Genomic DNA, 16,844 nt, shown 5'->3' with positions numbered 1-16,844 from the left:
ATTGGGGTTATATGATGTAGTTCCGGCTTCTCTGCACACACTCCCTCCAGCACATATTGGGGTAATATGATGAAGTAGCTCTGGCCTCTCTGCGCACACTCCCTCCAGCACATATTGGGGTTATATGATGTAGTTCCAGCCTCCCTGCGCACACTCCCTCCAGCACATATTGGGGTTATATGATGAAGTAGTTCCGGACTCTCTGCGCACACTCCCTCCAGCACACATTGGGCTTATATGATGTAATTCCGGCCTCTCTGCGCACATTCCCTCCAGCACATATTGGGGTTATATGATGAAGTAGCTCCGGCCTCTCTGCGCATACTCCCTCCAGCACATATTGGGGTTATATGAAGTAGTTCCGGCCTCTCTGCGCACACTCCCTTCAGCACATATAGGGGTTATATGATGAAGTAGCTGCGGCCTCTCTGCACACACTCCCTCCAGCACATATTCGGGTTATATGATGAAGTAGCTCTGGCCTCTCTGCACACACTTCCTCCAGCACATATTGGGGTTATATGAAGAAGTAACTCCAGCCTCTCTGCACACACTCCCTCCAGCACATATTGGGGTTATATGATGAAGTAGCTCCGGCTTCTCTGTGCATACTCCCTCCAGCACATATTGGGGTTATACGATGTAGTTCTGGCCTCTCTGCGCACACTCCCTTCAGCACATATTGGGGTTATATGATGAAGTAGCTCCGGCCTCTCTGCACACACTCCCTCCAGCACATATTGGGGTTATATCATGATGTAATTCCGGCCTCTCTGTGCACACTCCCTCCAGCACAAATTGGGCTTATATGATGATGTAGTTCTGGCCTCTCTACTCACACTCCCTCCAGCACATATTGGGGTTATATGATGAAGTAGCTCCGGCCTCTCTGTGCACACTCCCTCCTGCACACATTGGGGTTATATGATGTAGTTCCGGCCTCTCTGCGCACACTCCCTCCAGCACATTTTGGGGTTATATGATGAAGTAGCTCCGGCCTCTCTGCACACACTCCCTGCAGCACATATAGGGGTTATATGATGAAGTAGCTGCGGTCTCTCTGCACACACTCCCTCCAGCACATATTGCGGTTATATGATGAAGTAGCTCCGGCCTCTCTGCGCACACTCCCTCCAGCACATATTGGTGTTATATGATGTAGTTCCGGCCTCTCTGTGCACACTCCCTCCAGCACATATTGGGGGTACATGATGAAGTAGGTCCGGCCTCTCTGCACACACTCCCTCCAGCATATATTGGAGTTATATGATGAAGTAGTTCCTGCCTCTCTGCGCACACTCCCTCCAGCACATATTGGGGTTATATGATGAAGTAGTTCCGGCCTCTCTGCGCACACTCCCTCCAGCACAAATTGGGGTTATAAGAAGAAGTAGTTCCGGCCTCTCAGCGCACACTCCCTCCAGCACATATTGGGGTTATAAGATGACGTAGTTCCGGCCTCTCTGCGCACACTCCCTCCAGCATATATTGGGGTTATATGATGTAGTTCCGGCCTCTCTGCGCACATTCCCTCCAGCACATATTGGGGTTATATGATGTAGTTCCGGCCTCTCTGCGCACACTCCCTGCAGCACATATTGGAGTTATATGGTGAAGTATTTCCAGCCTCTCTGCACACACTCCCTCCAGCACACATTGGGGTTATATGATGTAGTTCCGGCCTCTCTGTGCACACTCCCTCCAGCACATATTGGGGTTATATGATGAAGTAGCTCCGGCCTCTCTGCGCACACTCCCTCCAGCACATATAGGGGTTATATGATGAAGTAGCTCCGGCCTCTCTGCGCACACTCCCTCCAGCACATATTGGGGTTATATGAAGAAGTAGCTCCGGCCTCTCCGCGCACACTCCCTCCAGCACACATTGGGGTTATATGATGTAGTTCCGGCTTCTCTGCACACTCTCCCTCCAGCACATATTGGGGTAATATGATGAAGTAGCTCTGGCCTCTCTGCGCACACTCCCTCCAGCACATATTGGGGTTATATGATGTAGTTCCAGCCTCCCTGCGCACACTCCCTCCAGCACATATTGGGGTTATATGATGAAGTAGTTCCGGCCTCTCTGCGCACACTCCCTCCAGCACACATTGGGCTTATATGATGTAATTCCGGCCTCTCTGCGCACATTCACTCGAGCACATATTGGGGTTATATGATGAAGTAGCTCCGGCCTCTCTGCGCACACTCCCTCCAGCACATATTGGGGTTATATGATGAAGAAGCTCCGGCCTCTCAGAGCACACTCCCTCCAGCACATATTGGGGTTATATGATGAAGTAACTTCAGCCTCTCTGCGCACACTCCCTCCAGTGCATATTGGGGTTATATGGTGAAGTAGCTCTTGCCTCTCTGCGCACACTCCCTCCAGCACATATTGTGGTTATATGATGAAGTAGGTCCGGCCTCTCTGCGCACAATCCCTCCAGCACATATTGGGGTTATATCATGATGTCGTCCCGGCCTCTCTGCGCACACTCCCTTCAGCACATATTGGGGTTATATGAAGTAGTTCCGGCCTCTCTGCGCACACTCCCTTCAGCACAAATTGGGCTTATATGATGATGTAGTTCTGGCCTCTCTACTCACACTCCCTCCAGCACATATTGGGGTTATATGATGAAGTAGCTCCGGCCTCTCTGTGCACACTCCCTCCAGCACACATTGGGGTTATATGATGTAGTTCCGGCCTCTCTGCGCACACTCCCTCCAGCACATTTTGGGGTTATATGATGAAGTAGCTCCGGCCTCTCTGCACACACTCCCTGCAGCACATATAGGGGTTATATGATGAAGTAGCTGCGGTCTCTCTGCACACACTCCCTCCAGCACATATTGCGGTTATATGATGAAGTAGCTGCGGCCTCACTGCACACACTCCCTCCTGCACATATTGGGGTTATATGATGAAGTAGCTCTGGCCTCTCTGCGCACACTCCCTCCAGCACATATTGGTGTTATATGATGTAGTTCCGGCCTCTCTGTGCACACTCCCTTCAGCATATATTGGGGCTATATGATGAAGTAGCTCTGGCCTCTCTGCGCACACTCCCTCCAGCACATATTGTGGTTATATGATGAAGTATTTCCAGCCTCTCTGCGCACACTCCCTCCAGCACATATTGGGGTTATATGATGAAGTAGTTCCGGCCTGTCTGCGCACACTCCCTCCAGCACATATCAGGGTTATATGATGTAGTTTCGGCCTCTCTGTGCACACTCCCTCCTGCACATATTGGGGTTATTTGATGAAGTAGCTCCGGCCTCTCTGCGCACTCTCCCTCCATCACATATAGGGGTTATATGATGAAGTAGTTCCGGCCTCTCTCCACACACTCCCTCCAGCACATACTGGGGTTATATGATGTAGTTCCAGCTTCTCTGCGCACACTCCCTTGAGCACATATTGGAGTTATATGATGAAGTAGCTCAGGCCTCTCTGCGCACACTCCCTCCAGCACACAATGGGGTTATATGATGTAGTTCGGCCTCTCTGCGCACACTCCCTCCAGCACATATAGGGGTTATATGATGTAGTTCTGGCCTCTCTGCACACACTCCCTCCAGCACATATTGGGGTTATATGATGAAGTAGTTCCGGCCTCTCTGCGCACACTCTCTCCAGCACATATTGGGGTTATATGGTGAAGTTCCGGCCTCTCTGCGCACACTCCCTCCTGCCCACATTGGGGTTATATGATGTAGTTCCGGCCTCTCTGTGCACACTCCCTCCAGCACATATTGGGGTTATATGATGAAGTAGCTCTGGCCTCTCTGCACACACACCCTCCAGTACATATTGGGGTTATATGATGAAGTAGTTCCAGCCTCTCTGCGCACACTCCCTCCAGCACATATTGGGGTTATATGATGAAGTAGCTCTGGCCTCTCTGCGCACACTCCCTCCAGCACATATTGGGGTTATATGCTGTAGTTCCAGCCTCTCTGTGCACACTCCTTCCAGCACATATTGGGGTAATATGATGAAGTAGCTCTGGCCTCTCTGGGCACACTCCCTCCAGCACATATTGGGGATATATGATGTAGTTCCAGCCTCTCTGCGCACACTCCCTCCAGCACATATTGGGGTTATATGATGTAGTTCCAGCCTCCCTGCGCACACTCCCTCCAGCACATATTGGAGTTATATGGTGAAGTAGTTCCGGCCTCTCTGCACACACTCCCTCCAGCACACATTGGGGTTATATGATGTAGTTCCGGCCTCTCTGCGCACACTCCCTTGAGCACATATTGGAGTTATATGATGAAGTAGCTCCGGCCTCTCAGCGCACACTCCCTCCAGCACACATTGGGGTTATATGATGTAGTTCGGCCTCTCTGTGCACACTCCCTCCAGCACATATAGGGGTTCTATGATGTAGTTCTGGCCTCTCTGCACACACTCCCTCCAGCACATATTGGGGTTATATGATGTAGTTCCGGCCTCTCTGTGCACACTCCCTCCAGCACATATTGGGGTTATATGATAGCTCTGGCCTCTTCGCACACTCCCTCCAGCGCATATTGGGGTTATATGATGAAGTAGCTCTGGCCTCTCTGCACACACTCCCTCCAGCATATATTGGGGTTATATGATGTAGTTCCGGCCTCTCTGCGCACACTCCCTCCAGCACATATTGGGGTTATATGATGAAGTAGCTCTGGCCTCTCTGCACACATTTCCTCCAGCACATATTGGGGTTATATGAAGAAGTAACTCCAGCCTCTCTGAACACACTCCCTCCAGCACATATTGGGGTTATATGATGAAGTAGCTCCGGCCTCTCTGTGCATACTCCCTCCAGCACATATTGGGGTTATACGATGTAGTTCTGGCCTCTCTGCGCACACTCCCTTCAGCACATATTGGGGTTATATGATTAAGTAGCTCCAGCCTCTCTGCACACACTCCCTCCAGCACATATTGGGGTTATATCATGATGTAATTCCGGCCTCTCTGTGCACACTCCCTCCAGCACAAATTGGGCTTATATGATGTTGTAGTTCTGGCCTCTCTACTCACACTCCCTCCAGCACATATAGGGGATATATGATGAAGTAGGTCCGGCCTCTCTGTGCACACTCCCTCCAGCACACATTGGGGTTATATGATGTAGTTCCGGCCTCTCTGCGCACACTCCCTCCAGCACAATTGGGGGTTATTTGATGAAGTAGCTCCGTCCTCTCTGCACACACTCCCTGCAGCACATATAGGGGATATATGATGAAGTAGCTGCGGTCTCTCTGCACACACTCCCTCCAGCACATATTGCGGTTATATGATGAAGTAGCTGCGGCCTCACTGCACACACTCCCTCCTGCACATATTGGGGTTATATGATGAAGTAGCTCCGGCCTCTCTGCACACACTCCCTCCAGCACATATTGGTGTTATATGATGTAGTTCCGGCCTCTCTGTGCACACTCCCTCCAGCACATATTGGGGTATATGATGAAGTAGGTCCGGCCTCTCTGCACACACTCCCTCCAGCATATATTGGAGTTATATGATGAAGTAGCTCCGACCTCTCTGCACACACTCCCTCCAGCACATATAGGGGTTATATGATGTAGTTCCTGCCTCTCTGCACACACTCCCTCCAGCATATATTGGAGTTATATGATGAAGTAGCTCCGGCCTGTCTGCGCACACTCCCTCCAGCACATATTGGGGTTATATGATGAAGTAGCTCCGGCCTCTCTGTGCACACTCCCTCCAGCACACATTGGGGTTATATGATGTAGTTCCTGCCTCTCTGCGCACACTCCCTTCAGCATATATTGGGGCTATATGATGAAGTAGCTCTGGCCTCTCTGCGCACACTCCCTCCAGCACATATTGTGGTTATATGTTGAAGTAGTTCCAGCCTCTCTGCGCACACTCCCTCCAGCACATATTGGGGTTATATGATGAAGTAGTTCCGGCCTGTCTGCGCACACTCCCTCCAGCACATATCGGGGTTATATGATGTAGTTTCGGCCTCTCTGTGCACACTCCCTCCTGCACATATTGGGGTTATATGATGAAGTACCTCCGGCCTCTCTGCGCACTCTCCCTCCAGCACATATTGGGGTTATATGATGCAGTTCCGGCCTCTCTGCACACACTCCCTCCAGCACTTATTGGGGTTATATGATGAAGTAGCTCCGGCCTCTCTGCGCTCACTCCCTCCAGCACATATTGGGGTTATATGATGCAGTTCCGGCCTCTCTGCACACACTCCCTCCAGCACTTATTGGGGTTATATGATGGAGTAGCTCCGGCCTCTCTGCGCACACTCCCTCCAGCACATATTGGGGTTATATGATGAAGTAGCTCCGGCCTCTCTGCACACACTCCCTCCAAGACATATAGGGGTTATATGATGAAGTAGCTGCGGCCTCTCTGCACACACTCCCTCCAGCACATATTGCAGTTTTATGATGAAGTAGCTGCGGCCTCACTGCACACACTCCCTCCTGCACATATTGGGGTTATATGATGAAGTAGCTCCGGCCTCTCTGCGCACACTCCCTACAGCACATATTGGTGTTATATAATGTAGTTCCGGCCTCCCTGTGCACACTCCCTCCAGCACATATTGGGGTTATATGATGAAGTAGGTTCGGCCTCTCTGCACACACTCCCTCCAGCACATATTGGTGTTATATAATGTAGTTCCGGCCTCCCTGTGCACACTCCCTCCAGCACATATTGGGGTTATATGATGAAGAAGGTTCGGCCTCTCTGCACACACTCCCTCCAGCACATATTGGAGTTATATGATGAAGTAGCTCCGGCCTCTCTGCACACACTCCCTCCAGCACATATAGGGGTTATATGATGTAGTTCCGGCCTCTCTGCACACACTCCCTCCAGCACATATTGGTGTTATATAATGTAGTTCCGGCCTCCCTGTGCACACTCCCTCCAGCACATATTGGGGTTATATGATGAAGAAGGTTCGGCCTCTCTGCACACACTCCCTCGAGCACATATTGGGGTTATATGATGTATTTCCAGCCTCTCTGCGCACACTCCCTCCAGCACATATTGGGGTTATATGATGAAGTAGCTCCGGCCTCTCTGCGCACACTCCCTCCAGCACATATTGGGGTTATATGATGAAGTAGTTCTGGCCTCTCTGCACACACTCCCTCTAGCACACATTGGGGTTATATGATGTAGTTCCGGCGTCTCTGTGCACACTCCCTCCAGCACATATTGGGGTTATATGATGAAGTAGCTCCGGCCTCTCTGCGCACTCTCCCTCCAGCACATATTGGGGTTATATGATGCAGTTCCGGCCTCTCTGCACACACTCCCTCCAGCACATATTGGGGTTATATGATGCAGTTCCAGCCTCTCTACTCACACTCCCTCCAGCACATATTGGGGTTATATGATGAAGTAGCTCCGGCCTCTCTGTGCACACTCCCTCCAGCACATAATGGTGTTATATGATGGAGTAGCTCCGGCCTCTCTGCGCACACTCCCTCCATCACATATAGGGGTTATATGATGAAGTAGTTCCGGCCTCTCTCCACACACTCCCTCCAGCACATACTGGGGTTATATGATGTAGTTGCAGATTCTCTGCGCACACCCCCTTGAGCACATATTGGAGTTTTATGATGAAGTAGCTCCGGCCTCTCTGTGCACACTCCCTCCAGCACATATAGGGGTTATATGATGTAGTTTTGGCTTCTCTGTGCACACTCCCTCCAGCACATATTGGGGTTATATGATGAAGTAGTTCCGGCCTCTCTGCGCACACTCCCTCCAGCACATATAGGGGTTATATGATGAAGTAGCTCCGGCCTCTCTGCGCACACTCCCTCCAGCACATACTGGGGTTATATGATGTAGTTCCGGCCTCTCTGCGCACACTCCCTCCAGCACATATTGGGGTTATATGATGAAGTAGTTCCGGCCTCTCTGCGCACACTCCCTACAGCACATATTGGGGTTATATGATGAAGTAGTTCCGGCCTCTCTGTGCACACTCCCTCCAGCACATATAGGGGTTATATGATGTAGTTTTGGCCTCTCTGTGCACACTCCCTCCAGCACATATTGGTGTTATATGATGGAGTAGCTCCGGCCTCTCTGCGCACACTCCCTCCATCACATATAGGGGTTATATGGTGAAGTAGTTCCGGCCTCTCTGCGCACACTCCCTCCAGCACATATTGGGGTTATATGATGAAGTAGCTCCGGCCTCTCTGCGCACACTCCCTCCAGCACACATTGCGGTTATATGGTGTAGTTCTGGCCTCTCTGCACACACTCCCTCCAACACATATAGGGGTTATATGATGAAGTAGCTGCGGCCTCTCTGCACACACTCCCTCCAGCACATATTGCGGTGATATGATGAAGTAGCTGCGGCCTCACTGCACACACTCCCTCCTGCACATATTGGGGTTATATGATGAAGTAGCTCCGGCCTCTCTGTGCACACTCCCTCCAGCACACATTGGGGTTATATGGTGTAGTTCCGGCCTCTCTGCGCACACTCCCTCCAGCACATATTGGGGTTATATGATGAAGTAGTTCCGGCCTCTCTGCGCACACTCCCTCCAGCACATACTGGGGTTATATGATGTAGTTCCGGCCTCTCTGCGCACACTCCCTCCAGCACATATAGGGGTTATATGATGTAGTTTTGGCTTCTCTGCACACACTCCCTCCAGCACATATTGGGGTTATATGATGAAGTAGCTCCGGCCTCTCTGCGCACCCTCCCTCCAGCACATATTGGGATTATATGATGAAGTAGTTCCGGCCTCTCTGCGCACACTCCCTCCAGCACATATTGGGGTTATGTGATGAAGTAGTTCCGTCCTCTCTGCGCACACTCCCTCCAGCACATATTGGGGTTATATGATGTAGTTTTGGCTTCTCTGCACACACTCCCTCCAGCACATATTGGGGTTATATGATGAAGTAGCTCCGGCCTCTCTGCGCACCCTCCCTCCAGCACATATTGGGGTTATATGATGACGTTCCGGCGCTATGTACCATTTCCTGTAATTGTTACTCCTGCCTTCCTTTTCTAGGGGGTCTCCCAATATCAGACCCCCAGGCCCCCTCATGGGTATCTAACGGCCATGTGTCTGGGGTGCGGATAGAGTGATATGAGATGGTGGGAATACCCTTATATCATTGTTGGAACCAGGGACGGTCTGAGGCAGCTACAAGGTATATAGATACAGCGCTAGATATATATGAATATGTCATATAAAAAGTGATGTGTAACAGATTGCGAATGGTGAAAAAAGGAACATTTATTAAAGCACAGCTGGTATAAAAATCATGCGGCAATAGTAAAATAATATGGATTAAAATTCTGAGTTAATCTCTATAGTATAATAGGTAACTACACCGAGAGGTTGTGCTCTGAATAATGAAGTATCTGGGAGGTAGACTGTTAGATCCACATACACCTTTTCCTAGTTATAGCCTTGTTTGCATGGTAAGTGATATGACTACATAGATGTAGTAGATGATGTCACAGTCTCGTATAATTACCACTACGGTCCAGCCATCCGGGGTTATTAGCAGAGACAATCCTGCAAGGTGGTCGTCCCTTCGTGTGGATGAGCCTGGTGGATGTTGTTGGATCACTACAGATGAAGCAATATAGCCAGAGAAGTTTTGGAGGATTGGTCCAGGTGTGTAAAGATGTGAAAAGTCCCAGCTGCAGATGAAGAACTTCAGTACAGAAAGGTTCTGATGCGTTTCCCTGTGTGTCTCACAGCTTTATCAAAGGGTCTCAGGCAGCCCCCCCTACGAGCGAGCCTGCAAAATGGGTGTAGCCTCAACTCATGGGGGCGTGTTACGAGTTACAGCCTGCCCCGTCTTTCAGTATCCTGGCCAAGTAGAGCGCCGGGAGGTGGAGCTACTCGGTTGGGGTTTGACGCCGGCCCATCTGGCATTTGCCAGAAGCGCAACATGTGCAGCCCGGCCCCGGTTGGAATACAGCCCTGTGTCTGAGTAATGGTCAATCACATTCTCATTAGGGAAAATACTAATGCACTCTGTGCTCTCCGCCCACTTCCTGGCTACAGCCAATCCCCTGCACCCTGGGGATATATAAGGCCACTGGCCCTCATTATTATGCTTACACTCTGGTCTGGCTGCTCCTGGTCTCTGACACAGCTGTTTGGCCTCTTCATCTGGCTTCCACTCAGCTCGGACCCCCCTGGCTTCAGGTGACTGATGCTGCATACACATCTGTGCCTCAGTGCTGTCTGTGATCACCTCCTGGCTTCAGGTGACTGATGCTGCATACACACCTGTGCCTCAGTGCTGTCTGTGATCACCCCCCTGGCTTCAGGTGACTGATGCTGCATACACATCTGTGCCTCAGTGCTGTCTGTGATCACCTCCTGGCTTCAGGTGACTGATGCTGCATACACACCTGTGCCTCAGTGCTGTCTGTGATCCCCTCCTGGCTTCAGGTGACTGATGCTGCATACACATCTGTGCCTCAGTGCTGTCTGTGATCACCTCCTGGCTTCAGGTGACTGATGCTGCACACACATCTGTGCCTCAGTGCTGTCTGTGATCACCCCCTGGCTTCAGGTGACTGATGCTGCATACACACCTGTGCCTCAGTGCTGTCTGTGATCACCCCCTGGCTTCAGGTGACTGATGCTGCATACACACCTGTGCCTCATTGCCTCAGTGCTGTCTGTGATGTTCCTGGAGTTATACTAAAATGTCTCCTGCTCTGTGATTGGAGGCCATCAGTAGGGTCTGCAGAGACCCCAGAACTGTGTATATGGGGGAGAATCATGACTCCTGTTATTAGTGATTATTGCCAGACAATAGGTTCATGTTGTGAATGATGTATAGTCTCTCACGTTACATCCCCGCTCCTGGGGGCGACATCTCCCATCTTTATAAATAAGGCCGCTGCCTCTCTCTACTGACACCCCAAGGTTTATACAGTCCCCAATATAATGCTACTGACACCCCAAGGTTTATACAGTCCCCAATATAATGCTACTGACACCCCAAGGTTTATACAGTCCTCAAAATAATGCTACTGACACCCCAAGGTTTATACAGTCCCCAATATAATGCTACTGACACCCCAAGGTTTATACAGTCCCCAATATAATGCTACAGTAACCCCAAGAATCACACTGATTACTGTACTCCAGGTTTATATTCCACATCATATATATATATATATATATATATATATATATTATTTGCTTATTTTTAGGATTTTGAAACGGCCATAGAAGGTCTCGCCCTGCAGTGGGAGGGGCTGAAAACGCAGAAGGAGGAGCTACAAAACTACTCTCTGAAATTCAAGAATGTCACTATGGTAAGACAGTGATCACAGCGGTCAGGACTGGCGCGTACGCCCAGGGCGCCCCAGATGCCTGCCCGCCATCCCCCCCTCCCACAGCTGATACCACCCGCCAGACTGTCATTCAAAGATAACACAGAACTTTTATAATGGACTCTCAGGACAGACAAACAAAAAATACACAAATGATGTCCTGTGAGTCCATTATAAAAGTTCTGTGTTATCGGTGAATAAGAGCGCCTCACAGAGTCATAGGAGAGCCGTCTTTACCTCCTCTCTCCTGGTAACAGTATGGTAGGCCAGGCGCCTGGTGGCTCCCTCCCTGCAGCTGGAGGCTGGAGCTCACTCTTTATTGCTCAAATAGTCTTCAAGGAAAGTCTTCCCCTTGGCTTAGGGGGTCAGCATGCAGAGAGTTCACAGCCGTGCAACTATTTATTATTATTATCCTTTATTTATATGGCGCCACAAAGGTTCCGCAGCGCCTTACACAGTACATAAATGAGCACACAAGAAAACAGTTAATAGTAATAGAAAACAATGTAGGACAAGGACAAGGTTATACACATAGCTTAGCTGCATAACACAAGCAGCAGGACATGAGCAACCAGGTGTTAGGTGTCATTGTGGGGAGTTAGGAGTAAATTATACTATACGTAGGGGGAGGAGAAGCACGTGAGGGATGAGGGCCCTGCTCGTGAGAGCTTACATTCTATGATGTCCAAAAAGAGACACACACATACACATATACATACATACACACACGTATATATATATATACATACACATATATATATACATACATATATATATATATATATATATATATATACATATATATATATATACATATACATATACACACATATATTATACATACACATATATATATATATATATACACACACATATATATATATATACATACACATATATATATACATACACATATATATACATACAAAGACCCCTGTACCCCAGGGACCAGGCGGCACTCAGCGGACTTCCAAAATGACAAACAGATTTTAATCCATAAATCGACGTTTCAAGACCTACACTGTCTTTTCATCAGGATATACATTACATGAATAAAGTAAAAATAAACTCACCTATATACCCGTGTGTGTCACAGAAAAAGCTACCACCAGCTGCTTTCCATGAACAGCGTTGTCTCGTGGAGCGCAGCGTCCGTGACCTCATCACACTGCGTCTAGACCAGCGGGGAATCCCGACGTTGTCAGGGAAACAGTAACCAAGAAAAGTAAACAACTTGACTCTCAAACAGAGTATGCGGTGTCCAGGATCGCGGACCACCGCTGCTCACCGATCGGCCAGCTGTGGAAAGCAAGCGCATAAGTTATTGATACTAAACGGTGCTGTAATATAAAATCACTGCATATTAATAAAACCAACACACGAAACATGTTACGAAATACGGCCAAACGGAACCAAGAGTATCAGTTATGTGAAATAGTGCCCATAGATAAGGGCAACACCAATAAAAGACCAACAAGCAAATATATAGATACAACACAACCATACACAGCTAGTTGTATATAACTATGAGATCCAGGTTGTTTAAAGGAAAAAAAATCAAAATGTTCAATGCAGGACAAACATAGATCGACTTACAGATCCATAATATATAGGTCAATTATAGACATAAGTTCCAAGGGAGTTTTTCATTCAGTCCTCCAGGGGATACTGCATTCAAGGAAAAAATCCAACGTGCTTCCCTAATGGAGAGAAGTTTTGCTCTATCTCCTCCTCGCTTTAATGGGGGTATGTGATCCAGGGCCGCAACTAGGGGGGGGCTGGAGGTGCACGTGCACCGGGTGAGCCGCTGTACCTGGTGCCAGTGACCTCCAGCCCGGCGCTGCAGAGAGGCTCCAAGCCGGACGTCCGCTGGTAATATTTATTACCAGCGGGCGCCCGGCTCCTTCTCTGCAGCGACGCGGTGTAGCCGGAGGCTGGAGTTCTCTCCCGAACTTCAGCTTCCGGCTCTCCCCACGGGCACTATGGGGGAGACGTCATGACATCTCCCCCATAGTTCCAAGGACCAGCCGGCGGACCGGACGCGACGCTGGATGCAGGAGCGGGGTTCAAGGTAAGTATTTTTTTTTTTAATAAGCTGCACTACAGGGGCATTATTATGGGGGCAGGGGCATTACCACAGGGGCATTACTATGGGGGCATAGGCAATAAGGGGCATTACTAATGGGGCATGAGCACTACAGGGGCATTACTATTGGGGCATGGGCACTACAGGGGCATTACCACAGGGGCATTACTGTGGGGGCATGAGCACTACAGGGGCATTACTGTAAGGGCACTACAGGGATATTACTATGGGGGCATGGGCAATACAGGGGCATTACTATGAGAGCATGGGCACTACAGGGGCATTACTATGAAAGCATGGGCACTACAGGGGCATTAATATGGGAGCATGGGCACTACAGAGGGGCATTACTCTGGGGGTATTAACATATGGGCATTACTATGGGGGCATTACAATATGGGCACTACTGCAGGGGGAATTACATGGGGGGCGCCAAATTACTGTCTTGCCCCTGGTGACAAAAATCCTAGTTTCGGCCCTGATGTGATCAATGATTTTATAGTTCAAATCCTTCAATTGATGTTTTGCTTCACTGAAGTGGCGAGCCACTGGTTGTTCACTTGTTTTACCCTCGATGGCCGCTTTAATAGCCGACCGATGGAGCGCCATTCTCTCCTTGAACATTCTGATTGTTTACCCGACATAGCACAAGCCACACGGGCAGGTTATCATATATATGACACAGCGGGTTGGGCAAGTGACCACATGTTTGATGTTGAATACTTTCCCCGTGTGTGGATGTTTAACCGTAGAGCCTGTCTCCAAAAATTTGCATATGGTGCAAGAAATGCACCTATAGCATCCAGGTTGTTTAATGAAAGAGAGTTCATTCTTCTGTTTGAAAGGAGTTATGTCGCTCTTCACCAGGATGTCTTTAAGATTCCTGCCCCGCCTATAGCTTACTAGCGGATATTTGTTAGATAGTCCGGGCAAATCTTTATCACTCCGGATAATTGGCCAGAGTGCCTTTGATGCTCTAGGGATCACTGAACTGGCCAACGTATACAGGTTGAGTATCCCATATCCAAATATTCCGAAATACGGAATATTTTTAGCATGACTGACAGTGAAAACTTTGATTTTTGATGGTTCAATGTACACAAACTTTGTTTAAGGCACAAAATTATTAAAAATAAAGTATAAAATGACCTATAGGCTGTGTGCATAAGGTGTATATGACACATAAATAAATTTCATGTATGTACACAAACTTTGTTTGAGCCACAAAATTATTGAAAATATTGTATAAAATGACCTGCAGGCTGTGTGTATAAGGTGTATATAAGTCATAAATGCAGTCTGTGTTTAGATTTGGGCCCTATACCTTAGACATTTTAATATAATATGCAATTATTCCAAAATACGGAATATTCCGATATCCAAAATACCCCTGGTCCCAATCATTTTGGATATGGGAGACTCAATGTATACTCTGTAATCAGGGGGATCTTATCCCTAATATCCCGTACAGTGCTGCTGTTCAATAGAGTAGACCTTGACAATTGTAATACTTCTGTCTTTTGCTTTAATAATGTCTGTTTGTTGTATCCTCTATTTTCAAACTTAATAACAATCTGATCCAGTGCCCTTTCCACATCACTGTCTTTGCTGGTGATCCGCAATGCGCTTATCATCTGGGACCTAGCCAGTCCCTTCTTCAACGCCGGAGGGTGAAAGCTACTTGACATAAGTAAAGTGTTTCGATCGGTATCCTTGGTATACAGTGATGTCTCAAACTTATTGTTAATTATCTCAATAGTAACGTCCAGATAGTGAATGGACGAGGTACTGGACTCAAACGTAAACTTAATCAGAGTATTCTGGTAGTTGATATTGGAGATCATGGTTTTAAAGGATGATTCATCCCCTTTCCAGAGCAGGAACAAATCGTCTATGTATCTCACATAGAGACTAATGTTAGCTGCAATATTTGGGTCAGTGAAGAAAAACTGTTCTTCCTGGGCAAACATATATATGTTGGCAAAGGCCGGTGCCACATTCGAGCCCATGGCACATCCGCTTTGTTGTAAATCATATTCGCCATTAAATACAAAATAATTTCTAGTTAAAGTAAGTTCCAACAGGGATACAAAGAGATCAATGTCAAAATTCACCTTGTGTAGGAAAGTTCTTGTGGCAGCAATGCCCTCCTTGTGTGGTATCGCTGTATATAGATTCTTCACATCAAGTGTGCACATTAAAGTATTGTCTGGTACATATCCAAACGAGGAGAGTTTTTGTAAGAGGGACGTAGTATCCTTGAGGAATGTTTTTTGTGCCATCACAAATGGTTGTATAAGGTTATCCAGAAATTGGGAGATGGGTTGGTATAACGATCCTCGGGCAGAGATGATAGGTCTGCCCGGTGGTGTTGTCTGATCTTTATGGATCTTGGGCACAGTGTACAATAATGGTACCACAGGATGTGTTTGCGTTAATACTTTAATGACCTTAGGTTCCAAGATTTTATTCTCCTGGGCTTGTGTTAGGATATTATCCAGTTCTCTTTTGTACACTCCCGTTGGATCACCACAGAGCTTTTCATATGTATTGTGATCAGACAATTGTCTATCAATCTCAGACTGGTAATCTTGTAAATTCTGGATAACTATGGCTCCCCCTTTGTCCGCAGGGCGAATAATTATGGAGGAGTCCTCTGCCAGCGTTTTCAGGGCTACCTGTTCCTCTGGGGATAAATTGTGATATATTTTAGGTTGTGCCTGGGAAAACCTGTATACTGAGTCATCCATCAGTCTAGAAAACGTTTTAATGGAAGCATTGTTAGATGCCGGATCAAAATTTGAAGAAGAGTACTTTTTTAAAAAAGATGCAAACGATGTAGAAGTTTCCTCAAAGTTAGGGTTTTCTTGATGTTGAAAGTATTCTTTACGTCTTAATGTACGTGCGAATTTATAGTTATCTAACTTCCAATTGAATTCATTATGTTTGTTAGTTGGAATAAAGGACAAACCTTTATTAAGTACCTTAGCTTCCATTTCTGTAATAATTCTAGACGAAAGATTAAATATCAGGTTTTCTTCCTGGTTACCTTTCCGGAGCCTTTTGGTCTGGCCCCCACGTCTTGTGGGTTTAATGGTGGTAGTTCTCCCTGCTTCCTGGTGCTTACCCCTAAAGGGATAGACTGTGGAGTTGAAGGTTCATCCGAATCCTGTACCTGGAAGTCACTGTCACTCTATGAGGACATTGCTTCCTTTCTGAATTTTTGTTTCCTATTTCTCCAATTAGGACATCCTCTAGGGGGGCCTGTTGGAGTTGGTCCAAAGCCACTAAGCCAACGGTAAACCCGTTTTTCTTCATAATCTGAGCTTACTGTAGCCCATTTTCCTTTTTTGTATTCCCCGCTGGTCTAGACGCAGTGTGATGAGGTCACGGAC

General features: G+C 47.8%; 1 protein-coding gene across 1 annotated transcript in view; it reads left to right on the top strand.

Moving 5' to 3' along the window:
- The window catches only part of LOC148433701 (coiled-coil domain-containing protein 42-like), a 67,345-nt gene that overhangs the window by 16,760 nt on the left and 33,741 nt on the right, over nucleotides 1–16,844 (top strand). The window contains exon 3 of the mRNA XM_088465817.1: nucleotides 11,241–11,345. Within this exon, the coding sequence (XP_088321943.1) occupies nucleotides 11,241–11,345 (105 nt within the window). The remainder of the gene's footprint in view (nucleotides 1–11,240; nucleotides 11,346–16,844) is intronic.

Source organism: Taudactylus pleione, unplaced genomic scaffold (genome assembly GCF_031769625.1).
Source record: "Taudactylus pleione unplaced genomic scaffold, aTauple2 ptg002162l, whole genome shotgun sequence".
Classification (NCBI taxonomy): domain Eukaryota; kingdom Metazoa; phylum Chordata; class Amphibia; order Anura; family Myobatrachidae; genus Taudactylus; species Taudactylus pleione.
Note: the sequence above shows the minus strand (reverse complement) of the source record. Positions and strands in the feature narration are given on the sequence as shown.